At 48.3% G+C, this 23,846-nt stretch overlaps 1 protein-coding gene across 1 annotated transcript in view; it reads right to left on the bottom strand.

Annotated features, from left to right (window-relative positions):
• Positions 1–16,643, bottom strand: part of PLCB3 (phospholipase C beta 3) — a 42,545-nt gene extending 25,902 nt beyond the window's left edge. The window contains exons 1-4 of the mRNA XM_044448512.1: positions 16,507–16,643; positions 6,974–7,051; positions 3,004–3,072; positions 1,134–1,277 (exon numbers count right to left, since the gene is read on the bottom strand). Of these exons, the coding sequence (XP_044304447.1) occupies positions 1,134–1,277; positions 3,004–3,072; positions 6,974–7,051; positions 16,507–16,605 (390 nt within the window). The 5' untranslated portion in view covers positions 16,606–16,643. The remainder of the gene's footprint in view (positions 1–1,133; positions 1,278–3,003; positions 3,073–6,973; positions 7,052–16,506) is intronic.
• Positions 16,644–23,846: the final 7,203 nt, after the last annotated feature.

The following is a 23,846-nucleotide window of genomic DNA, read 5'->3' as shown; positions in this document are numbered from 1 at the left end:
CAGAAAATATGTGGAGGAAATCCAGGAGTGAATTCAGTTTTGGCTGTGAATTCCTGGGTTGAGCCTGCAAAGAGAGAAATCTTGGTCCTTAATTCTTAGCGTATGTCTGCCGATCTGAGCCAGTAGCTGGTACCTGTTGGTCCCACTCTGGGTCCCATTAAAAAGCACCTTTGACCCCAAGCCTGAAGCAGGCCTGCCTGTGTTCTCGAAGAAACCCAGTGTAATGAATAATCCAGCAGATCAAAGGACATCCCTTTGCTTGTAACCAGGAATCCTGGAGGGGCTTCTGCATCTTCCCAGCCCCACTTCAAAGCAGGCATGAGTTGGGGGTGGGGAAACGATGCAGTCATTTCTGGGGTCAGTTTATAAGTTTATAAAGCTGTAGCTTTCCTGCTGCACAGCAGGCCAGGCAGGGAGTGGAGTGGCTCAACCACTCTTCTGGGAAATAAACTCCCCGTGTGTAGAAAGCCAGCATGTCAAGGCACAGGTCCACATTTGGCCTCCTCCACAACACACAATAACAGCCTGCACTGGTAGGTTCTAGTTATCTCTGGACCAAAGTCAATTATCCCTTGGCATCTTTCCCTTGAGCAGCACCAGACAATAAATGCATTTTTGCATCTTAAGTTGCAGGCTTTTAAAAATGCAAATTGCAGCTGGGTGTGTATGTAGCAGGCACAGGCAGAGAATTAGTAACCCTTTCTGTACCTGCCACAGTCAGGAGAAAAAATCCCTCTTCTAAAGCAATTATTCAAACCACGAGGAACTTTGCTTAAAATTCTCCCCTCCGCGCCTGCTCCGCTTCCATGAAGCAGCCCCTGCCCCCCATACAAACCATGGAAGCGTTTTGCTATTTATTCAAAGACACACAGCGATCCTGCATTTTAAGTGCAAAGACTCATCTAATGACAGGCCTATGCTGGCCTTTGGCTGCAGCTCCTTGCAGGCAGAGACCTGCCGGTTCAGACTTATGTACAAAGATGGCACCGGATTCCTGTCACCACCTCTCTACACCCGCCACTTCCTAACAACCCCAATGGCCCCTTCCACTCTGTGTCCAACACCCATGCTGAAAACACCCTCACCTGTCCAACTGCCCCCCAAAACAGTCCAGCAACCTTCCCTCGCCCTACCTTTGCCGTGTCGTCCTGGACCACCGTCATGAAGTTGAGGAAACTCACATTGACCAGGTCAGGGCCATGAACCACAGTCAGCAGCTTATCCTCGGGTCGCTGCTCTGGCCCCCCAAAACCAAGGATCTCCCTGATCTTGGGGTCCTACAAAAGGAAGGGTGCGAAGGAGGTGAGCCAGTGCAGGCAGCTCAGCCTGGTGCTTACTCCCGCTGTTTTCCTGAGGACCAAACCAGAGGCAAGCTTAATCCAGGCGCGCCTTGTGGTGTGGTTGTTTTGCTCACCTGCTCGAACGCCCTAAGGGCAAAGAGCTGGGGCAGTGGGAGAAGGGGACTTTCACCAAAAGGGAATGCTTCCTATTTGAAATTCAAATGTCCACTTCAGGGAGCGAATTTTCTGGGACTGAGGCAGGGAGGAAGAGTTTGAGTCTTCCTCTGCCCATGTGAATGCTGCTCTGAGCCCTGCAAAGCGGGTGCGTTAACTGTGCCGATGGAAACTGGCATCAGGACTGGTGGGGATCCGAGAGAGAGAACTCCATGAGGTCGAAGGGAAACGAGAGCGGGGAAATGGGTTGCCACGGCCTCTGCCGCCAAGTTAAGCCACCTCAGCACAGTGGTGCCAAAGCTTGGCCCCGCACTTTCCTGATCACTCTGGATCGTTTCGGGGTTCCCCAGCTTTTGTGTCACACCCCCATTAAAGAAGAGCAAAAGCCTCTCACAATACTTAGTTCCAGTGGCAAGAGTATTCAGCTGCAATAGGCTGCTATTCGGGGCCCCGCCCCTTTCGTCTTTGGCCCCACCCACCACTGGAATGCAGCACCAAAACTCCTCCCACCTTGCCTTGGCATGCCTGCTTCTTAAAAAAAGTATCAGGCAATTCTAGCCACAGGAAAAGGGCCTCAGCTGTTTCCATGCAGGGAGGTATCATTTGCGCTGTGACAACGGCCTCCTATATGTCCCCACACATGGGAACCAACCCCATTTGGGTGTGTCCCAGTGCCCCCCACCTATGGTGAGATCAGGAGCAGGCCCCCGGTTCACCTGGAAAGTGTTGCTGAAATGCACCTGTGCCACGGGATACAGGTCCTCCCCAGAAGCAGGGTCTGTGCGCATGCAGTAACTCTTCTGCACAGAATTCCTTGGGAGGGGATTCCGCTTCCAAAGAATCTCGGGGATTCATTACAAAAGTGACTAGTCCTTAGGGTTGCAAGGAAGTGTTTGACCACAGGTGGGCAAAGAGTCAAGAAGACTGCCATGTATGAAGCTTGGACCCACCAGCTGGGGGGAGGTTCTGGGGTTACAGACCTTTCCCAGCTATCCATGGAGACACCAAGGCGTTGAATGCAGGACTGACGCATCCCCTGTCATGGCTTAGCCACGGAGCATGTGCTTGGCACGGTTCTATTCTCAGCAAGAAAAAGATGAGCGGGTGGTGGAAAAGATCCTTCATGGCCTTGAAGCCAAGAGAGCGGCTGGCAACACCGGCCTAGACTCACCGACAGTCTGCTTAGACTGCAGTGACATACACTTATTCCAATTAATTAGTTATATTATGATATTAATATCCCCACTTCGTTCCTTCAAGGCTCTGTTATGGGGGGTTTGTGTGGTCCTCTTCTTCTATTTACACTTCACAACAACCCTGTGGAGTAGGTTCGGCTGAGAGTCAGTGACTGGGCCAAAGTTACCTACAAAGGTCCTGATTAATAATAGGGACACAAACTCAAATCTCCAAGCCCCAACCACGGCACCACACCGGCTCTTTGGCAAGGCTTATCCACCACGCAACATGTCATAAAACATCTGAGCTATGAACAATAGAAGAGAGAGAGAGAAGTGAATGGCTGAAACACAGAATATCACCAGTCAGTTACCTTGGGGAGCTTGGCGTAGCGTCCGGTCCGAGTGTCTCGGATACAGCTGATGTCTAGAAGGTCCACATCCTAGAAGGAAGAGGGGGAGAAAAACCAGAAGGAGACAAACAGGAACCCTTTATTTCAGGTTTGTTAGTAGCAGATGCAGACACCTTTTCCAGCAGCCTCTTCTGCTAACAAGAACCACAAAATGTGTTAATTAGTCTAGATAACGAGGTCTCTCTTTCCATAACAAGGAATGCATTAATTTTAGCTTTTCTGCCAGTTGCAATATTTCAAAGAACTGCACAAGCATACACTGGCATAATTAGGGGTGGGGGGTGGGGTGGGCACAACTACACACATCTATATCCATTAGATAATGCTGGAGGCTATCCATTAAATGCAATTTACCCTTTCATACTAATCAGAATGTTACATTTCCTCTCAGGCGATCATTTACATTTTATCAGCCAATATTTCCTTTCATTATAACCGTTATTTCCTTCCTCATATTGAAGTGCAGAAATGTTTGCCACTTAGTGCTGGAACTTAGGAAGGGGTTGGCATCTCCAGGGCTATTCTGTCCTCCTCCATGCATTTTCAGTCCTCTTTAAAACAAGAAAAAAAATTCTGGCCCTTTTCATTACAGAGATAAGAGAAAAGGTGTGTGAGTGTGATTAAAGCTAATTCTCCATGGAAAACTAGTCCCACCTTCTGGGCTCAAAGCCATGGACACGGATGCAACCTGTCTGGATATTTTTATTATTTTGTTCTCATTAAAAATAATCAGAATTAGATGAGTTGAGGCACTGTTGTTTTTAGTATTTCATGAACAGGACTTATGCAGTCCCCACCTCTGTATCAGTGCAGGAGAAAGGTGTTTTCTCATTTTAGATTACCTGCAGTTTAGTTTTATCAGCTAAACCCTAGACTATTAACCTTAACTGTAGTTAGTGGAAACAAGCCAGTGCCAACATCTAGGGCAGTGCTGTCAGACCTCAAGCTTGGTGGTCAAATCCAGCCCATCTGAAATCCCAATGTGGCTTACTGAGGTTCCCCAAATGGTCACGCCCTATTCTAATGGCCCGATCCTTTCCTGTGACCACATTGGTTTAGTGGTTTTCTGGGCCTTGCACAGTCTAAAAGTTGAAATGTTTCTCGTAAGGCATAGCTGCTGGAGCAAATTAGACCAAATCATAGATTAACTTTGGGTTGTTTTACCCACACACCAAAGTATCTGGGTTCAGACATCACACTAACAACCTACAAAGAGGGCATCTGCAGATTGCTCTGCTACTTGGAAACAGCTCATACACGCTACATGTCCCCACTAATTAGCCCCATTAATTAACCCATGATGTGCCACCATTATTGCAAACTGGGTTGATGAGTGAATGCCACCACGCTAACAAATGTGGTTTGTTAAATATGAACACCCCAGAAAAAGAAGTCACTGTGAATTCTGAATTCTTTAATCCATGGGCTGCCATTATGTGTGAAACAGACTCATGAGCTGTTCCTGGGTTGTTTTGACAGGCTACAGAGGAAGCTGGCAAGAGTGATTTAAACAAAAAAATTTCCTATATGCCTGCTCTACAATCACGCAAAGGCATTTAGAGTAAAAGGACAGAACATGAGAAGGAAAGAAATGAGCAGCCATTTGTTTGATTGTCTCCCTGGATAACACAAACCAAGCACTGGCTAAATAAAGGGTTCACACTGTAAGTAAACCTAAACAATGGCAAACAACCCAGACTAGCTAATTCCGAAATAAAAATTCATCATGCTGATTTCCACTACTGTCTTGTATTTTAATGCCTTTGTTTTTAAATAAAACCTTGCCCAGCCACAACTGAACTGAAGGGCCACAATCCTGCACGTGTTTAGTCTAAGCCCAACTACTAAGTCCATGGGTGGGGAATGCTGGGAGACTTTTTTCTGAGTAATCAGGCAGAGGACTGTGCCCTGAGGCCACTCAATGCTAAACCGACCAAATGCATATCGCAGTCCGAATCAAGGACAGGGCCTAGACCCGCCAGTTTGGCAGTGCTCACCTTCAGATCCACAAGACGATTTCTCCAACTCTGTTGGCTTTCCCCGCAGCCCTGCCAGACCAGATTCCCTCCCGCTCCTCTTTCTTTCGTTGGCCATTCAAGCACTTGCTCAAAGGAAGGAGAAGACCAGGCAGTTCCAGCTGTATATGCAGCTACTTAAACTAACTGTTCTGTCCTGGATCTCTTCCAATGCAAAAGAGCTTTTAACCACAGGCAAATTATGCAGTAATAAAATAAAGGGGGAAGCCTGGGGGAAGAACCAAACTGCTGCTCTGGAAAGTGGATTCAGACAGAGGGCAAACCTGAGAAAAAAGCAGGGGAGCAGAGGAGAAAACAGGCTTTCAGGCCACGCCAGGAAAATACAGGGGTCTCTTTCCACAAAGCCTCAAAAGGAATGGCAAAAATAAGTAAGTAAATACGCTCCGGACCCCCTGCTGAGGGCTGCTGTTCCTTAGTCACCCACCTGGCGTTGTCCACAAGTCGAAACTGCAGAAGCGGCATGACTGAATGGGTGCTGAGGGGTTTATATGAATCCCCTAATCCTGCTATGGGACCTCGCCTCCACCCGGCCCCTTCGCACACTCCCTTCGGAGGCAGGAGTTCCGCAAGAGCAAAGCAAAGGGGTTCCCAGGCACATTTAGGGTGCTGCAGGAAAAGGATCCGAGGTGGGTGACGGAGGATCGCCCCAGCAGCGATCTGGGCAGCGGGATAATAAGTGACAGCAAATTCTAGAACGGGTAGGGTAGGGTGGAAAGCCAGGCTTAAAAAAGCCACCCCACCTGAATCACTGAATCATTCTGCAGCTTTTCCACATATCTGCCCCCATTTCCCGATTTTAAAAGGCTGGAACACCTGTCCCATGGCTCCGCTGTCGGCAGAACTTTGCCATGAAATAGGGCCACATTATTTTCAGCCTCGGTCCCTTTTGCCTTCAGTCTCACCCCTAGTGGAATGTGCCCCCCGAGAACTTCCTCCTCAGCCGAATTCCCATCTCTGTGGTGCCACCTAGTCTCCCTGCCGCTTGCCCAGTTTATATCATCCTATCCCATCTTCCTCAGCTCTTGCTCGCCCATGTTTACCCCCCTGGTCAGATAGCTGGGGTAGCAACTCAGCCCTGAAGCCATCATGGGTGACCTTGATCGGGTCACCACACCTCCCAGGCTAGGCTACCTTGCAGGGATGTTGCAGAAGTCAAAAGGGAGAGAATCACGGCACTTTACCTTAATCCCTTTGGAAGGAGGGTGGGATAAAAAGGAGCAAAGGAGGCAAAATCCAGAGCAAAGCAGCTCTGCTACAGTCTTGACTAGCCTGCTTTCAAGATTTTTCAGGATTTCCAAAGACATCAAGAGGACTTCCGCACAGCCGACCCGCTGAAGTGGGTCAAGTTTGGGGTAGCTCATTAGAGGGGAGCAAAGGAAGTGAGTTGCCCAGGGAGAAAGAGGGAAATGCGGCTGTTTATATCAGCTTTTTATTTTGATTTTTTTTTAAGCCACGGCCAGGCTAGCCTCTCTCCGCTCCCTCCCTTCTGTCTCTCCCTTTGGCCCTCACCCCAGAATTCTAGTCAAACCAGCTCAACTACTCAAGGCATTGACAAGAGAGAGGAATTAAGAATCCAGGCCTGCTGAATATCACTCCCTCCCCTGGGGTGGAGGTGGGAAGTGGGGTGTGGGGGGGGGTGGAGCATTCAACTTCAGAGGCAGCTCAAACTGGGCAGAGTGGAAGGCCTGTCCATTGTCTCCCAACACGGGGTTCACACCCTCCCTTCCCTGACATTGCCCCCAATGCTCAAAAGTACCCCAGCGCTTCCGGGCTTGGTCATCCGTTACCACTGATAAGAAGCATGACTTATTTTTAAAATGCGTTTTAAAAAACCACAGTTTGAAAGCGAGGGGAAGAGGCTTAGAAAAAGCATGTTTAAGACAGGATATCCATACGTTATTTGGACCAGTCCAGTAGAGGAAAAAGCCCTGTGGGTCAACCCGTAGGGTCACCAGAATCCGGCTGGTTGGTTCCTACAAAAGAAAAGAAAAACAGAACAAGTCAGCGCTCTTCTGCCAAATTAGAGGTTATGACTTTCCACCACCCAACACATGACCTCTTCTTGAAGGCGTAGATCAGACCTACAGACCTGCTACGTTCTGGATGACTGCGGGTGGCTTGCTAGGCCCCATCAGAAAAGTTAATAGTAAAATTGGTTTTATTTCTAGAGTGTTTTCAAACATGCATGCCACATGTGAGCAGATTAATACGAAAACACGGCAGGATCGGCCCTCACCATTCTGCTCCCATGCTGGCTAACCCCCAGCAGGAGATGCGCCCAAGAGCATCTTCAAATTCCTGCTCCCAGCAGCTGGGATACCAAAGCCTCCTGCCTCTTTCTGATCCTGGAGGCCATCCACAGTCATAGCTAATAGCCAGGGATTCCTAGCTCCCTTTTAAAGCCATGCGGGTTAGGCAGCATCACTCCCTTCTGCGGCAGTAAATGTCAGTTTCAACTCCATGGTCAAAAGCAATGCAATCTGTTCCAAGCGGTTTGCAACAGCCATTAGGTTTGGATGCGTGCATGAGGTTTTTTAAAAGGATTTGACAAATTAATAGTTACAAGTCCATAGTACCAAATGGAACCTCCATGTAAGGAAACCTCCAAGAGGAATCTAACTGCGCACTGTTAGAAGCAGGATACTGCCCCGAATGAGTTTTGGTCTGGTCTAGCAAGACCATGTTTACATTGCTAAACTAAAAGTCCAGCCCCCTATTTTGATTTTTAAAAATAATTCTCAATGCTGTTTGTTCAGTAAGGAATGAATTACTCACATACATTTTCTAGAATCAGCTGTGAGTTGTTATTGCAATGCATCAGTTGCTTGTTACATGCACAAAAAGGCACTGTGATTTTTATGGAATATTTAAAAATCAAATAAAGTCGGCCACCACTGTACCCATTTTACAGATTTCACAGATTCAGCACTGAGGCAGACAGAAGAGCAACTGGCTTGAGGCTATGTAGCAACATGGGGAACTAAACTGGAACTCAACACATTAAATCTTCAAAATAGCTAAGGGTTCTCACTATGAATACGACACGGGAATGAGGGTACAGATGGTGTTGTAAGTATTTTAGGCGTAATAACTTTTCCACAAAAGAGGCAAATCATGTAACATGATAGCTCCAACTCAAGCCTCCACTCACAGAGATGGGAGAACAGCAACCCGACACAATTTCCGTTGGAATCGGAGCGCTCCAAGGGTTTGGAGTTGGAAAGGACCTCATGGTTCCTCTAGTCCGGTCTCTGCACTCCTGGAGGTTCCCAGCCATCTACTCTCCTAACTGCCCCTCACCAAACCTTCCAAGCTACCATGGATCAGTGTGTTCCACCCAGACATTGTTCCTAAAATTTAGCTGAAATACTTTTTCTTGATGTTTGAACCCACGGATTCGTGTCCTGCCTCCTGGGGCGACTTTTATCCAGCCTTTATTTTCCTATCCTTCACATATTTGCAGATGGCTACCCAGCTCCGCCATTCTAAGAAATTCACCCACATAAGCTTCTCCCCAGGGGTTGTGAACCTCAGCTCCGCCACCCATCTCCAGACAGTTTGTTAATACCCTTCTTAAACTGCAGTGCCCAGAAGAGTCTATAGTACAGACTTGTGTACCTGTTTGAAGATGCAAGGCTATGTACGCTTAAAACAGAATAGCATCCTACAATTTCAAGGGCTTTATACACTGTGGCTGGCTGAGGAGTGCCAGAAGTCGTGGGTCTTTTTCTTGCCTTGACATGCATTGGATTTTGCCCTTGGCTAGGCGATCAAACCGGGCAGTCCTAGAGGAGATCAACCCGGACTGCTCTTTAGAAGGCCAGATGCTGAAGATGAAACTCAAATACTGTGGCCACCTGAGAAAGAAGGACTCACTGGAGAAAAGCTTAATGCTGGGAACAACTGACGGGAAAAGAAGAAGGAGGCGGCAGAGGATGAGGTGGCTGGATGGGGTCACTGAAGCCGTTGGTGTGAGCTTGAGTGGACTCCTGGGATGGTGGAGGACAGGAAGGCCTGGAGGAGTGTTGTCCGTGGGGTCGCGATGGGTCGGACACAACTTTGCAACTAACAACAACAACCACCACCACCACCAAGTGCCTCCCCCAATGCATCCTGAGTGCTGATATATTTTCCAAGATGTATTTGCTTTCTCTTGTTTCTTCAGGGAGCCCCAGCATAGTGTACTGGATCTTCCTTCTCTCCGTTTTATCATCACAACAAAACGGAGCAAGTTTCGGCTGAGAGTCAGTGCTTATCCAAAAGGCAGCCTGTAAGCTCCATGGCCAACTGGGGACTAGAGCCAGGATTTTCCCTGAATCCAGTGCTCCAACCCCCACCCAACAGACGCCTGCCCCATTTCTGCCTAACCAAAGCTTACCTACTCGGTGGTGACTAATAAAAATATCACCCAATGATGCATTTTAGGGTTTCTTCATTAGAGATCCCCAAACTCTTATCCCTAAATTTGCTGGAGGAGCTGAAATGTCAGTTAAATCTGTTTTCAGTTTAGCTACACTGGTTGGGAAAAGCAAGCTATCCTATTACCCTCTAAGCTCTAAAGGGGCTGCAATTCTCAACTCCATCCATGCTTTTAATTCACTTTTAGCTACACTCGACTTCCATCAGCAAACACCTGAAATTAACACTGAAAGCAGGAGGCGCGCATATTTGTGACAAAGGTAGAAAGGAAGAAGCCAGAGTCCGCGGATCACTGTATTGCCACAGTGACTAATGCAGAAGGGAAAAACACACACCCAGAGAAAATGGTGGAAAAGCAATATTGCTTAAAGGAGAGGCCCAGATTTCAGCACTGAAAAGCCACGATGATGGTGGAACGGCAGAAAGAATTAGGGGAATGCTTTCCCCCACCCAAACTTCTCTGGAGGGGTTCTGAGAATGCAAGGATCTTGCGGGATCAGATTGAAGGTCTATTGCCCAGGGTGACGAAGCTGAGATTCCCAAAACCTGAAGCTGAGACTCCCAAAAGCCTGAGGGAAAGAAATGTGGGCATATAGTCCTTCTGGGCGCCTGCCCCTGAACTTGGTAGCCCAATTCAATTATCATGGCTAGTATGCCTTGGAATTCCAGAGTTTTACTATGCCCCGGGGGATGCTGCTAGTAGCTTAAAGGTTCCAGGTCCATAGGAAACACATCTGCAGATGGACTGACTTAACATTTCACAGGGACCTGTGTGAACTCCACAGGTTGTCATCCAAATCCACACAAACACAATTAAATCCTTCAGTTCATTTGCACCTTGCCTGAGGTCATTCCAAACCAAGCAAAGATACTTTTCCCCACCTAAACTGAATCTCCAAACAAAGGAAGGATGGGGAGGGCATTAACCCTCCCCCACCCCAGCAATGCCTTCCTGCGGGGCAAGTCCTGAAGAGGGGAATTTTCCTTGGCAACACCTCTGCTTTGAACACAGGCACCGCTTCTTGTCCTTCCTGAATAGCTTACAATTCAGCATTAATATATGACAGATGTATAAAATGTAATCATGTACCTCCATGCGTTCCCCCAACCCAAACTAATCAGACCCCAAAGCTTGTTCCCACTCTTCTTGGGGATGTTGCTGTGGCCCCCTGGGCCTTTCAGGCCCCCTTCTGGCCACCTTTGCCAGCTGTTCAAGATCCCTTTTTGGGAAGGGCAACTGGACCCGTACACAGCATTCCAAATGTGGCTGTACCACAGACTTAGCAAGAAATATTACGGATACTGGCATATTTATTTTCGGTTGTTTACCAAAGAAAACCTAGCTAGGAATTTCCCATCATTACTGAACTTGCATAACAAGTGGATATTCTTACTTGACCCAGGATACCATTTGCTAGTAAATTGCTAATAAATTTGCTAGTAAATTGCTCCCCCTTTAGAGACTACCAGTTTATGAGAATGTCGCCATTTGCCTTTACCCACCCCACCAAACCTTATTTATATATTGCAATTTATATCCTGCCTTTTTCCTACAAAGGACTCAAGGCAGCTTACATCATCTCTCCTCCTCCATCTTATCCCCACAACAACAACCCTGTGAGGTAGGTTGGGCTGAGAGTCTGTGACTGGCCCAAAGTCACCCAGTTGGCTCCATGGCTGAGCGGGGACTAGAACCCAGATCCTCTGAGTCCCAGTCCCATGCTCTTAACCACTACACCTTGAAGCTGCCTTATATTTAACTACCATACAAATTTGTTGGCTGTTCACCCACCAGAGAAATCCATGCAGTCTTCCTGAATTCCCATCATCCTGAGTACATTCTTGTCACCCACAGCACAAAATCATTTATGAACACTAACAGTTTGTTCTTACCCTTTCTCCTTCCTGCTCTTTAAGCAATTAAGGATTAGTAGCAGAATGCATTTAGGTTTATTTAGCATACTTTGCCAAGAGTCAGCTTTTCAGAACTTGTCAGAAGTACAAGTTTATAATTTTCATTTCAAAGCTTGCTTGTACCAAAACGCTTAAGAGGCTGGCAAGGGCGGGCCTCTCTTTGTGGAAACCATGTCAATTCTTTCTCAGCAAGGCTTGTTCTTCAGAATTCTGGCTTTAATAATACTTCTTATCAATTCACCTGGGACAGATATTAAGCTTCCATTTCCTGGATCATTTCTGAATTCCGTAAAAAAATAGCTTTATGTTCCACTACTTTCCAAGGCATGCGAGTTGAGTTACAACTCACAGCTTTTGGTTAGATCAGCGGTTTCAGGTTTGAGTACTTCAGAAATTCTCAGACAAAATCTCCAGTTTTGTCCTCTCTCTTAGCTTGCCTCGCCTTGAAGGGTCCTCACAGTTATAAAATGCTTCATCTGCCCCCCTGCCACCCCTATTCACTGCTGGGAGGCTGGGATCCTAAGGGCCTGATCCTAACCGGGTTTAGATGGAAAGGAGCTCTTGCAATCCCAATGCGGGAAATTCTAGATCTTTTCTCTAAACATGCAAAGCATTGTATGCTAAAACGATTTTAAAAAACAAGAGCACTCATCTAGGTCCCAACACCCCATGATACGACGAACCCTGCATAGCATTTCTAAGAATATCTAATTCCAACAAGGTTACGGACATTGTGTCTTTTAAATTCTGCAGCCTTGCAAACACTTAACTAAAACGGCAATGAACTAATTACCAGAGCACAAAGTTCTACCTGTACAGACAGAGATATTCTTTCCTCGGTCTGTATCCAATTACACAGAAGTCACTATGGAACACCACCTCCACCCCCAAAACACGCACAGAAATAATATGCTTTTATCGTCTCTGGAAGGGTGGCAGTTCCCAGCACAGCCTCTTAAACCCGTTTCTCCCTGGCATTGCAGGACTGTGAGAGTTCCCCTCAGGCTCCATGTGCAAGTTGTGAGAGTAGGGGGTGGGGGGCACTTCTGAAGAATTTTAATGGAGACCATATGCACCCCCCTTGGTCAAGGCACTAAATATCTCTGACATCCTGGATAATAGCCTCTTGGACTGGAGATGAAAAGGAAAGTGGCTGGACAGGGGAGGGGTGCTGGATCCGGAGGAAACAAATGACTGCTTCCAAGAAGATTTTGACCCTCGTGCCCCCCATCTTACATAACCCCCCCAAGGCATGGCCCTTCCCTCATCTTCTGCCCTCTGAACAGTTATCTCCGTGGGAACATTGGACCAGAATAATTATTGTTCCCGGTTCTCCCACTTGCGATAAGGAAACGGCTGTTAAAAGCAGGGTGGAGGCCCAAGTCAGGGGAATATCTGATCTTCACACATGGATATTTCTCCCAGGCAGGGGAAGGGGAGTGGAGACAAAACACAGGACACCCCCGAAAAAAATAAAGAGATGTGGAAAGCTTGGCAAAAATGCAATCAAATCAAATCAATGAAACACTCCCCAAACATTTGACTCACCACATTTGGAAGAAACAAGGGGTACCCCACCAGCTGAAAAGAACTAAAAGGGGCTCGACACACTAGATCCTATTCTGGTTACCCTGGTTGCATCGGAAAGACCCCACTGGAAACACTCCACTGGAATCCCAGGCTTCTCTGTGGTTACAAATATTAAATTTTTACCATGCTCTCTCTGGAAAAAACTTGGGGAGACCTATAAGGACTCCCCCCTTCCAACTTAAAATTCAAAATAATCCTATGAAGTGAACTTCACAGAGAAAAGAAGGGGAAGAGAGAGATGGGGGATTGCTACTACTGTTAAGCAGAGCAAACCAGTTCATCTGGGAAGCTCTTAAGACCCTACAGAAAGGAAAGGAGTGGGAGAAAGCAGGATTGAGATGTGGTGGATGCTGGGGAAGGCCACAGCCATTCCTGCTTCCCACGGATACTGGCCCCACGGATCAGCTCTACCCTGAACTGGCTCAGGCCAGAAACAGGATTCCCCGGGAGATATCTTGGAGGCATTTTTTTCCCCTCACAGCTGTTTGAGAAGCATTTCTGAGGCAAAGAGAGGAAAGAGGGCCAGTTGGCAGACACCCCGGGAACATATTTTCCCCGGGCTGTGCAAATAGCCGTTCGATTTCACATCCTTAGCCCACTTCCACGGCTTTCTAGGTGTCCCCAAGGCATCCACCCTGCCTCCGAAACAAGCTGGTGTTCCCACGGCAGGAGGCCACGGACCAGACAGACGGACCAAACTTTTACAAGAGGTAGCTGAGCAGGGATGTGATGGGGAACGGCCTGGAGAAGTGGATCTGCTCCAGAACGCAGAATGTGTTTACACACAGATTACAGTGACACCAGGGCCACCTCTGGAGTTTGCAGCTGGCAGAGACAAAAGGAGGTCTGTTGGCAGTCTTTGCCACCATCTTCGCCCCCGCCCCCCCAGAATAATACCGGGATCCAGGAATGGAGAGGCAACCCAGAAGAGAAGACAGCCTGCTCTGCTCGCCCGTTGCCTCAGGGAGACCCCAAACCTTCTCCCCCATCACCAATTTTTATTTCCTTGACTTCGGCCCAGCGGCCTCTGTTCTCTCTCCAGAGCCTCCCCTCGCCTTTGATCTGAGGGGAGAAAAGACAGAGGCCTTCTTGCTTTTTGTGTGAGTGCCCTTTTCTGGACTGAGTCTCCCACTTCCTTTTTTGGGGTTGGATGGAGAAGGAAATGAGACTGTTGTCATAAGCGCCTAGATTGTGAAACCCCACGTGGGGCTGAGGGAGGGAGACGCTGGGGCAGTGGAGCAGGTAAGGGCGACAGGCCACCCCACCAGGAACCAAGAAAGAAGAGCGGGGAGCTGGGGGACCAAACGGGGAGCCCAGGACGGCTTCATTTCTGCCCTCCGGCCAAACGAACCGACCCACCCAACCCTCTGCGCTTGCCCAGGGTTCAATTCATGTCCTGTATTTTTACACTGATCTTCCACTGAGGAATCCAGCCTCCCGGGCAGGGCTTCCCAAGTTCTCGCCTCATGACAGCCCTGCGGGGCAAGCGCACCTGAGAGAATTCCATGGGTGCCGCAGCCCCGCACCTGTGTGAGACAGGCCACACGGAGAATTAACTCACTCCCAAGCCAGGGATTCCATATCCCATCCTGAATGGGAGGTGTAGGCCTTGTTTCCTCCTAAACATGCAAAGGACTGCATGTTAAGTGAGCCAAGGGCAACTTTCAAAGGGTGCAATCCTAGAAATATTAGGTGGGGAAATGTCCTACGGCTCCCAGCACTCTCAGGCTGGTTAGGACTTACTAGCTGGACCATATCGGAAGCGGTAGGCCTTTATGCATGTGATCACACCCTCAGCAATAAAATAAATATATTAGTGCACTTGAGTGTTCCCTCCCCGCAAGATGACGACGGCCAGAGTCTAAAAAGCACCGCTGGCTGCCCATCCCACATGGGCTGAAATGGCTTTTTCCACGTTTGTCCGGACATACGCACCCCCAGAACACACCTTCCCACATCTGCCCCGTGCACTGTACCCACAGATCAGCAGAACGCTGTTTCCCGGGGAGCCCCAGCATCAAGACCTCTGCAAAGAGCACCCTTATTCAAGCGGGCAACTCCTTCTTTCCAGATAAACAGACAAGACCTCCCAGCATTAGACCAACTTGCGGGGCACACAACTTTCGGGGAGACTGGCTATCTGCTGACAAGAGCATCCACACGTTCCCCCCACCCTTTAAACCCCACTGAAAGCATGCACAGAGAGACTACCAAAATGCAATGGGGCACAGTTCTTGTCTCCGTAGACTCTGCACCCCACATGGCAATTTCTTAGAAAATAATCCAGAGCAGGGAACCCAAAAGCATACGGTTTGGGGGAAAGTTGAAGGAGGGCATGGAAAAGCAGGGAAAGGTGCGTGAGTAGGGGCTTCTCCAGAAGGACCCAGGCGAGCAGGTCTGGCCAGGGAAAGCCGGAAGCCAGCGGGAGGAAACGCCAATCAACCCCTCTGTGTTTTGACAGCTCCGATCTAGGGAGCCTCCAAGAGGTCACATCTCAGGGCACTGGGGCTGGGCGAGCAGACAGAACTTGGCGGGTCAATTTGGGGTGCTCTTCTGCACACAGACTTCTATAAGGGGGTGCCATGAAAAGAGCAGGCTGTTCCCCACCCAAGAAAATCCCACTGTTTGCATATAAATCAAAGGAGCACAAACAAAGAGATCTCCTCCACATACCAATGTTGATCTACTGTGGAGAACTAGGAACTGGGAAGGGGTGTCCCCGTGAGTGAAATGGAGAAAGAAAACTTAAGGAAGTATGTTGAGGAAGAGGGAGGTTTCCAGTTTTCCACAGAGCTCAGTCCCTTGGAAAAGTGTGTGTGTGCGAGGGTCCCCTGTGAAAAACAATGGGGGAAATGCAGAGATATAGGAAAGGGGGATTGGTTTGCCTTAGGAAAGTCTGCATAAGAGAGAGGGCTCCTTTCCTATCCACCCCCCCCCCCGCACGCCCGCTCCAGCCCAAACCTCATAAATATAAAGAATTAGGAAGCTTCTACGGAATGGAATTTAGGAGTGTCTTCTGAGATAAGGGGGAAGAAGCGAGGATGCACACACTCAAAACGAAGATCCTCTCCGAAGCGCAGCGCGGCGCAGCGCGTGGGGGGTGAACGGACAATTCAGCCCCTGAGGAAGAGGGGACCCCTTTTATCCCGCAAGCAGGGTCGCTCCCTAGGAAGATGCCCACCCTACGAAAAGGGCAAGAGGCAGCGGGAGGAGAGGAGGAAGGAAAGCCGCGCTCTGCGCACCCCTTTGGAAAAGCGAAGTGGGTTCCCAAAAGTAACGCGAGCCGGACCGAAAGCGCAGGGGCAGGTCGGGGACAGATCTGTCGCCCAGAAGGGGCTTGCGAGGAGTGGAGCGGGCTGGGGGGAAGGGGAGACGCGCCCCCTGGGCAGGCTGCCCCTCCCCTCTGGAAGGGGGCTCCCCCACGAGCGCCCGGGGGCCGCGGCTCCGCGCGGAAGAGCCTGCAGCGGCTGCGGGGAAGGCAGGGCGTCTCGCCGGCCCGACTCACCTCGTCCCATTTCATGAACTTGCTGCCCTTGATCAGCGTCTCCGGGACCCGCAGGGGCTCCAGCTGGAGCGCGTGGACCCCCGGGCGCGCCCCGGCCATCGCTGCGCGCTGCTGGGTGGGGACGCCGCCCCGCCGCCCGTGCGGAACCGCGGCCGCTGCTCGGGCTGCCTCTCCCCGGGCCGAGGCGGGGACTAAGCCGATGGGGGACGGCCGCGGGAGGCTCCGGAGAAGGACGCTTAAAGAGCCCGCCCCGGCTCCTCCTCGGCCGAGAGGAAGCGGGGCCGCCGCATTCCGGGCGCCGCTTTGCCCGAAAGCGAAAGCGCGCAGGGAGCCCCCTGGCGTGCGCCGCCCGTGCGCGCAAGCCCGGCGGGGCGGGAAGCGTGGCGGCGCGGCCCCCGTCCTGCTCCGCGGGGCTGTTGTGAAGGGAGGGCACTGCGGGTGCAAGCCTGCAGCTCGTTAAACCGGGACGACCTTCGGCAGCGCGGGCAGCGCGGGCGGGCGGGCGGGCGGGCGGGGGGGGGGCGAGAGTAGCGCGAACCCAACACGCGCCCTTTGGGGTTCCATATAAACTGCCTCTGGGAACAGCAGGGCGAAAATAATGCGTCAGCCTTGCCTCGAGCTCCGCTCCCGGGAGGAAACGGGACGCCGGATATAAAGCAGACCTAGCAATGCATTGCAATCTTGTGGTCTACTCGGAAGTAAGCGCCAGTGAGTTCCACGCGCTTTCCTCCTGGTCGAGCGCAGCTCCAGTTTCAGGAAGGGTAGAGAGTTTTGCAAGCATTCTTGGTTTCTTTCTTTCAATTGTAGCCCTTACAAACGGTGGAGGCATCCCCCCCTTAAGAATTTCATGCCTTAAGCAATTAAATAAATTAGATTGGATGAGTGTAGACGGGACGGATGTTTCTCCTTTCATAAAAGAACTGAAATCAAGAGGCATGAAGTAATTGCTGGAAGGCGTACAAGAAATACTGTCCTACCCGGTACATAATTGAAATTCACTGTCACAACATGGAGCGATTACTAAGTCCGGGAATCAACAACCGAAGGGAGACTTTGCAGTTCAAACTTGCAATATCTTTTGCAATTGTAATTTTGAGATAGTTGAAAACATTGAAGAACTTTTAAAACATCCGCAACAGGAGAAGTTAAGTTTGGTAGTGAAGAAGTTGGCTGGACAAATGTGAGCGTAGCCGGCTGGAGCTGGGGGTCAGACTAGATGGCCCTGGAGACCCCTTCTGACTCACTCTGATTTTATGTTTCTGTGTTTGTGAGAACAGGGGCTGGGGTGGATCACTCCAGGGCCCCTTTCAATGGTGTTCTCAGGTTTTTCATTTCTCAGCTTCATGCAGGGGGACAAACCTCCCAGGAGGCATTCCTAGGGTCATACTTTTGAGAATATCCAACAAGAAGCGATATAAATAGCAAACAAATCAACAGTAAGATGGGGATCCTCGCTGCTTTAGGTGGGCGGAACACATCATGAACCTTAAGAAAAGAAAATCTAATGCCTGCGGTTTGGGTTGCAAGTTGCGGGCCCTTTTCAGGAAGCCAAGGAATTTGTAGTGATGCATCATTAGCGTTCAGTTTTGCTCCTGGCTGAGCTGAGAATTTCCCAGCTCCTCAACCAGCAACTCCAAAAACAAGGCCTAAGAAGGAGAAGATGATGCGTTGCAGGCCCTGTTCTGCCGCTGTTGTCATGTTTAAAACTCTGATCAAGTCACTGGCCCTCAAGCCAAAACGTCCTTTGCCAGGCTGCTGTGGAAGGCAAAAGCAGCCTCTGCCATAGTTCAGTGTTCAGGAAGGTCATCTGAGTGCCGTAAAGAAGCAAAATGTAGACGGAACAAAATGCTATTGTTTTGTTTTGACTTTAAGGGTTTTCCCTGCGCGGGGAGAGGACTCCCACCGATATGGCCCGTCCCTGCCTTCACAAAAGATATTTAGCAGGATCCTAGCATTTAGCCAGCTTGGCGCTTGTCCACAGAGGAAGCTGTCTTCACTTTCAGACTTCCAGGGAACTGGAAGAGAATGTAAACACGGAGGAAAGGAAGCCCACAGGTCCTGACCGTATGTGGAATCTCTCCCTTGAGGACTCTAACAAGCCCCAGAACATGGGGACCCATTTTTTCCTCCAAAAAATTAGAAACACAGATGCATTGCTCGCTTCCTTGGGCACGGCAGGGTTCGTTTGTTTGCACAACCAAGAGGGGATAAAATGGGATTAAAAGAGATTTTTTAAAGAAATAGTATTATGTCGAGGCTGCAACTGATCCTGTTTATCCAACTTTCGTTCTTCCAAGTTCCTGACAGCAGTTGCCAATGATCGGGAGTCGCGAAAGTCCACTTGGTTTCCTCTAGAAAGCCACGTTGCTTATTTATTCATTATATTTATATCCCACTTGTTTTCCTTCCAAGAAAGTCGAGGCCGCTTACATCCTTCTCCTCCTCCTGCCTGTAATCTTAGCCCCACAACAACCACCCTGTGAGGTAGGTTGGGCTGAGAGTCTGTGACTGGTCCAGAATGAGCTCCGGGGCAGAGTGGGGACTTGAACCCAGATCACCGGAGTCCCAGACCGACATTCTTCACCAGTACACCACACGGATTTATACTGAGAAGGGCAACTTTGGCCTGAAGATTCATGGGGCGAGGCAAAATTCTGTCGGCCCCCTCATGTCACCTGTCAAGCACAACACTGGCCAGCGCGACTTCTTTTATATTGTTATTTTATATTTTATATTGTTATTATTGTAATTTTTATTATGTTGTAAGCCTCCCCGAGGCTTCGGCGAATGGGGCGGCATATAAATGTTTTAATAAATAAATAAACACGATGGCACCGCCGGGCCTGCTTGGCTGGCTGCAGTTAGCTACCAGAGTTGCTGGTTCAAGGCCGGTGCTGCCGCTTCCAAGGAGCCTGTGGCTGCTTTCAGCAAGACCCCAGATAATGCACCCATTCAACTTTTCCAAGTCTCAAAAGAGTCCTTGTCTCGGCAGAAACAAAGCCTCGGTAGTTGCCACGGCCTCTTCGCCATTCGCGCACGGACAGCCGGCCAAAGCGCGTTTATGTCTGAAACGTTATGTGCAGTTTCGTCCCCGGCGCTTCCATTCTCCTGCTGTCTTGGGATGCTTTTTGGACAGTTTCAGTTGAGGGTATTTGATACTAATTTTTTGGTTGCTCTTTTATTTAGAGCTGGCGGGGGTAGCCTTACCCTAATTGTTGGCAGCTGTGGATATTTAATAGGAAGCTGGGGTGTCAATCTTCAGAGAAAAGAGAAAAAAGAGAAAATAAAAGGACTCCTTACTCATACGCATTCTGTGCCAAGCTTCTCCGCTCTGACCACCGAAATTTGCATCAGACAAAGCAGACTGCGGCCCACAGAAAATGTGTTATTCCTTGAAAGAAGCTGGATTCCCCATCATGGCACCCTCCATAGGTATTGGACTACAATTCCCATCACCCTGGATGTAGCCCAGCGTATTTGGAGAACACCAAGTCAGGGAAGGCTGCTTTAAGCTTCTACAAGGTTCTTTGTTTCCCGAAAGTGGCATTTCTTAGCCTCTCCGTTATGGGGTTCACTGTCGTATTAATATGCAAAGCACTATGATATCACAATCTTTTTAAAACAACAAGCGCAAGGGCCTGTCAGGAATCGGCTGGTGGAGCCGTGCTGGATTTCATCAGGTGAAAACCTCAAAACCTGTGGACAACCTCAGGAGCACAGAGTGAATCTGCAGGGGACACAGTCTGGTACACCGGGCACAGTCTCGCCCCATAACTCCACCCCAGGCACCTGTTCTAAAAACCCGAAATGCCTTTCCATCCAGCACTAAGAGCTTCCACCGAAAATCGCCCGGTGCGACTGGTATTTTGGCCAAACTGCTTTTGCTTTTGGCCCTGCCCCAACAAAAATGTGGGCCTCCAAAGCTTCTCCAAAAAGGAATTCAGTCCTTGTACCACAAGATGTTCGACACTTCTGATATACAGGGTGGAACGGAAGACAGGGCCCCTGTAGTTTTAAGAGCTCCGCTAAGAAATGGAAACAGTGTGGGGTTTTTTTAGTACAAATGTCTAGCGCTTTTTCTCAGCCCTTGCATATTCTGTGCAACACTGGGATGTCAGGCACATGCATCAGCTAAAATGTCCATAAGGTTTTAATAAGAGGCTCTTCTGGTTCCTCTTGTCCATCCATGGTGCTTTTAGGGTCATAGTGGGAAACTTGTGAGGAGACGGGCTGGGAGAAAACATACCCACACAACTTCCTTTTATTTTTAAGATGCAAACAAGGTTTCTCTACTCCCACGATGGTTCAGCTACAGGGCAATATCTGAGAATTCGGCTCCTTTTATGGTGAAAAGCTAGTTTCTAATTCTCAACTGCTCTTGTATTAATGGGGAGTTTATTTTAGTAGGACAAGATGGCAACATTCGCTCCCATAACTCTCAATCTATCTTTTTCCAGTTTGACACTCTCTGTGCAAAAAAACACTAAATGCTAAATACAGTTGCCCTAAAATTCATATGTGCACACAGAATCCACAGGAAAGGATCTGTAATAAGAGCCCAGCGGAAATGAACAAGAATTTGAGCATGCTCCACAGGGACTCAAAGACCTAAGACAGCTTCCTCTGGCTTATCTAACTTGGTGTCCTTCAGAGTGTTGGACCACAACATGTAGGGTGCCTGGGAATGATAGGATCTGTATTCCACCACAACTGGAAAACACTTAGTTGAGGTCAGTTAGTTAGTTCCTATAAATTACCAGTCACTGAATTCTGGTCTTTTTTGTTTGTTTCAGATAATTGATCAATTCAAATCTAAGAAGCAGATCAAAATATGAAGTGAAGGATGCTAACACAAACCGATGTTGCACATGAATCACGCACGCATTGCAAGGCTCCAGGAAAATGTTGGCTGAACCTACTCAGTGGAGAGTAAATAAGATCTATTTGCACCATGAATTGATAAATGCTATTAAACAAGAATTGTTGATTGTTTTCAGTTTAACCTAACATCTGAAGTGACCAGGTCTAATATTTGGGATGCAGGGAAAGCACTTTTAAGAGGGATTTTTCTAAAGAAATAGAGCCTCCTTTAAAATGTTAAGAAAAACACACAATATTCAACCTGCTGGCCTGCATGATGCATTATAAAAGTCAAAGCAAGAAGACACAAAGAGCAAAATTGCAAGGAAGACTATGAACATTAAATCAAAATGATCTCCAATTGGGAAACCTTACAGGGCACTGGGTTTATTTGTGTCAATTTTACATGCTTCTAAATATGGTGAGCCAATATTTTTCCTGGCTATTTAGAAGAGAACAGATTCTTCATTAGAAAATCTGATGTCCCAGAATAAATAGAGAGGCAACACTAAAATCGTGGCTGGAACTTTGTGGAGGGGACAGTGCAACCGCACGGACAAAAATGTCACCCTAAAGGCATGTTATGAACATCCTACGTATGTTTTGAAAGAAAAAAGCCCTACGGCTGCCAGGAACTCCTAGGAATGTTAGTGCTGTGGGACTTTTTCCTCAGTAAATACGTACAGGCTTGTGCCCGTAGAAAGTTTATAGTGGGCATAGACCAAAACCTTACAGACCTTATAAAGGCTTTTATTTTGGGTGGATGGGTGGGGGCAGAATAGCTCAGCTACAGAGCACCTGCCTTAGATGCAAGCTCAACCTCCAGCTCAAGTAGGGCAGGCTGAAAACATTCCCAGAGTCATTGCTGCCCATAGAATATGGATTATACTGCCTTAGATGGACCAAGTTTCTCACTCGATTTAAGTCTGCTTCTCAGCTTTTTGACAAGTGAGTTTTACCAATCACTCACCAAAGGCGTCATAGAAACTACCTCACAGCAGTGCCATGTGCAAATCTAAGGCAGGCTCTCACCTCTACATAGCATTTGAAAGGAGAGATTTGAGAGAGTAAAAGGTTGTGTGAGCTGGTGTGGCATAGCAGTTAGAGGGTTGGACTCTGACACGGGAGATGCTGGTTTCAGCCCCAGCACAACTCAGGAGATCCAGGTCCTGACTGAAGCCCACCAAGCAACTTTCAGCCTAACCAGCCTTGCAGGTTTGTTGTGAGAATACAGCAGAGAGAATTAGGCAAGCTGCCTTGGATTCCTTGAAAGCTGGAAAAAGGGGGATATAAATGAAGCAATAATGGAAGACGACAATGGAAAAGGGAGGAACTGCATATTAGCTAAAGAAGGAGCTAATCACCAAGCTTAGAATCACACAGGCAGGCCCAATTCCAGGAAAATGTGTATTTTAGAACATGTGAATTTCAGCTCAGCTCTGTGAAAGCAAGGAAATAACTGTGTTTCTAAGGAAAGTACATCACCAACGTAACATGGGAAAAAAACAAGAAAACATACAGTTTCTTGGGCAGACTGGGCCAAAAAATCCACTTGGGTGGGGCGTGTGTGTGTGTGTGTGTGTATATATATATATATATTTATATATGTATATATATATGTATATATAAATATATATATATTTTTCTGACTCTTTTGAACGCGAGTCCCTTGGGTGTCCTCGCTTCACACCTGTAGATCTCTGTTGTCTTGAGGAAATCTTGCCATCTAGTGGCAGGTGTGGAAAACTGCAGGGAGGTCTATCGCTATAGCCAGTTAAAGTAATTTTATGCCTGCCAAATAAACAGGATTACACAAAAAATGACTTTAGGGAGGAAAGAAGAACGAAGGAGGACGACCACAGAGGGGGGTGGTGTGCTGTTTGTAAAAAACAATATCAAGAAAAACTTGATATTGGATGTAGAATTTCGCGTGTTCCCATTTCACCCCAAATCCAAGCAACTTTTAATTGTTAAAAGAGGAACAAGTTTCTAGACCTCATGCTCGCAAAGACTGGCCTGAGACCATCTTGGAAATAGAACGGAATGGTGGTGTGAAAACTACCTAACATGCATAAACAAGTGTGTGGTCCATCTCAGGTGAAAGAGTCTTCACTTAATGTGGTTGCCACTTCTTTATACATCAGTGCTCCAGTGAACATTCAGTAATTCAGCTCTCTGTCCCTCCCCGGGTTAAATAGTTCAAAGCTTTGCTAGGCAAGCAAGCAAGCATGCGCCCTTTTTTCAATCAGTTGTGGTGCTAGGAACCAAAAAGAGCGGGGAGCCAAAACAAACAAACAAAAAGCACATGTTCGCATATGCTGAATTACATTCTACCCATTTGTCTTTGGGCCTCTGTAAAGGATTCTGCCAACCATATTTCTCAAAAGGGATGGACGGAAAGAGGAAGGGAGGGTACCTGGTTGCAGAAACAGAACTCAGGCAGAGAGATTCCAGGATGGGGGCAAGAGAAGGGGAAGCAC

The sequence above is a fragment of the Varanus komodoensis genome, unplaced genomic scaffold (genome assembly GCF_004798865.1).
Source record: "Varanus komodoensis strain SLA01 unplaced genomic scaffold, ASM479886v1 scaffold55, whole genome shotgun sequence".
Taxonomy (NCBI): Eukaryota; Metazoa; Chordata; class Lepidosauria; order Squamata; family Varanidae; genus Varanus; species Varanus komodoensis.
The sequence above is the reverse complement of the archived record's forward strand: the minus strand, read 5'-3'. Positions and strand labels throughout refer to the sequence as shown.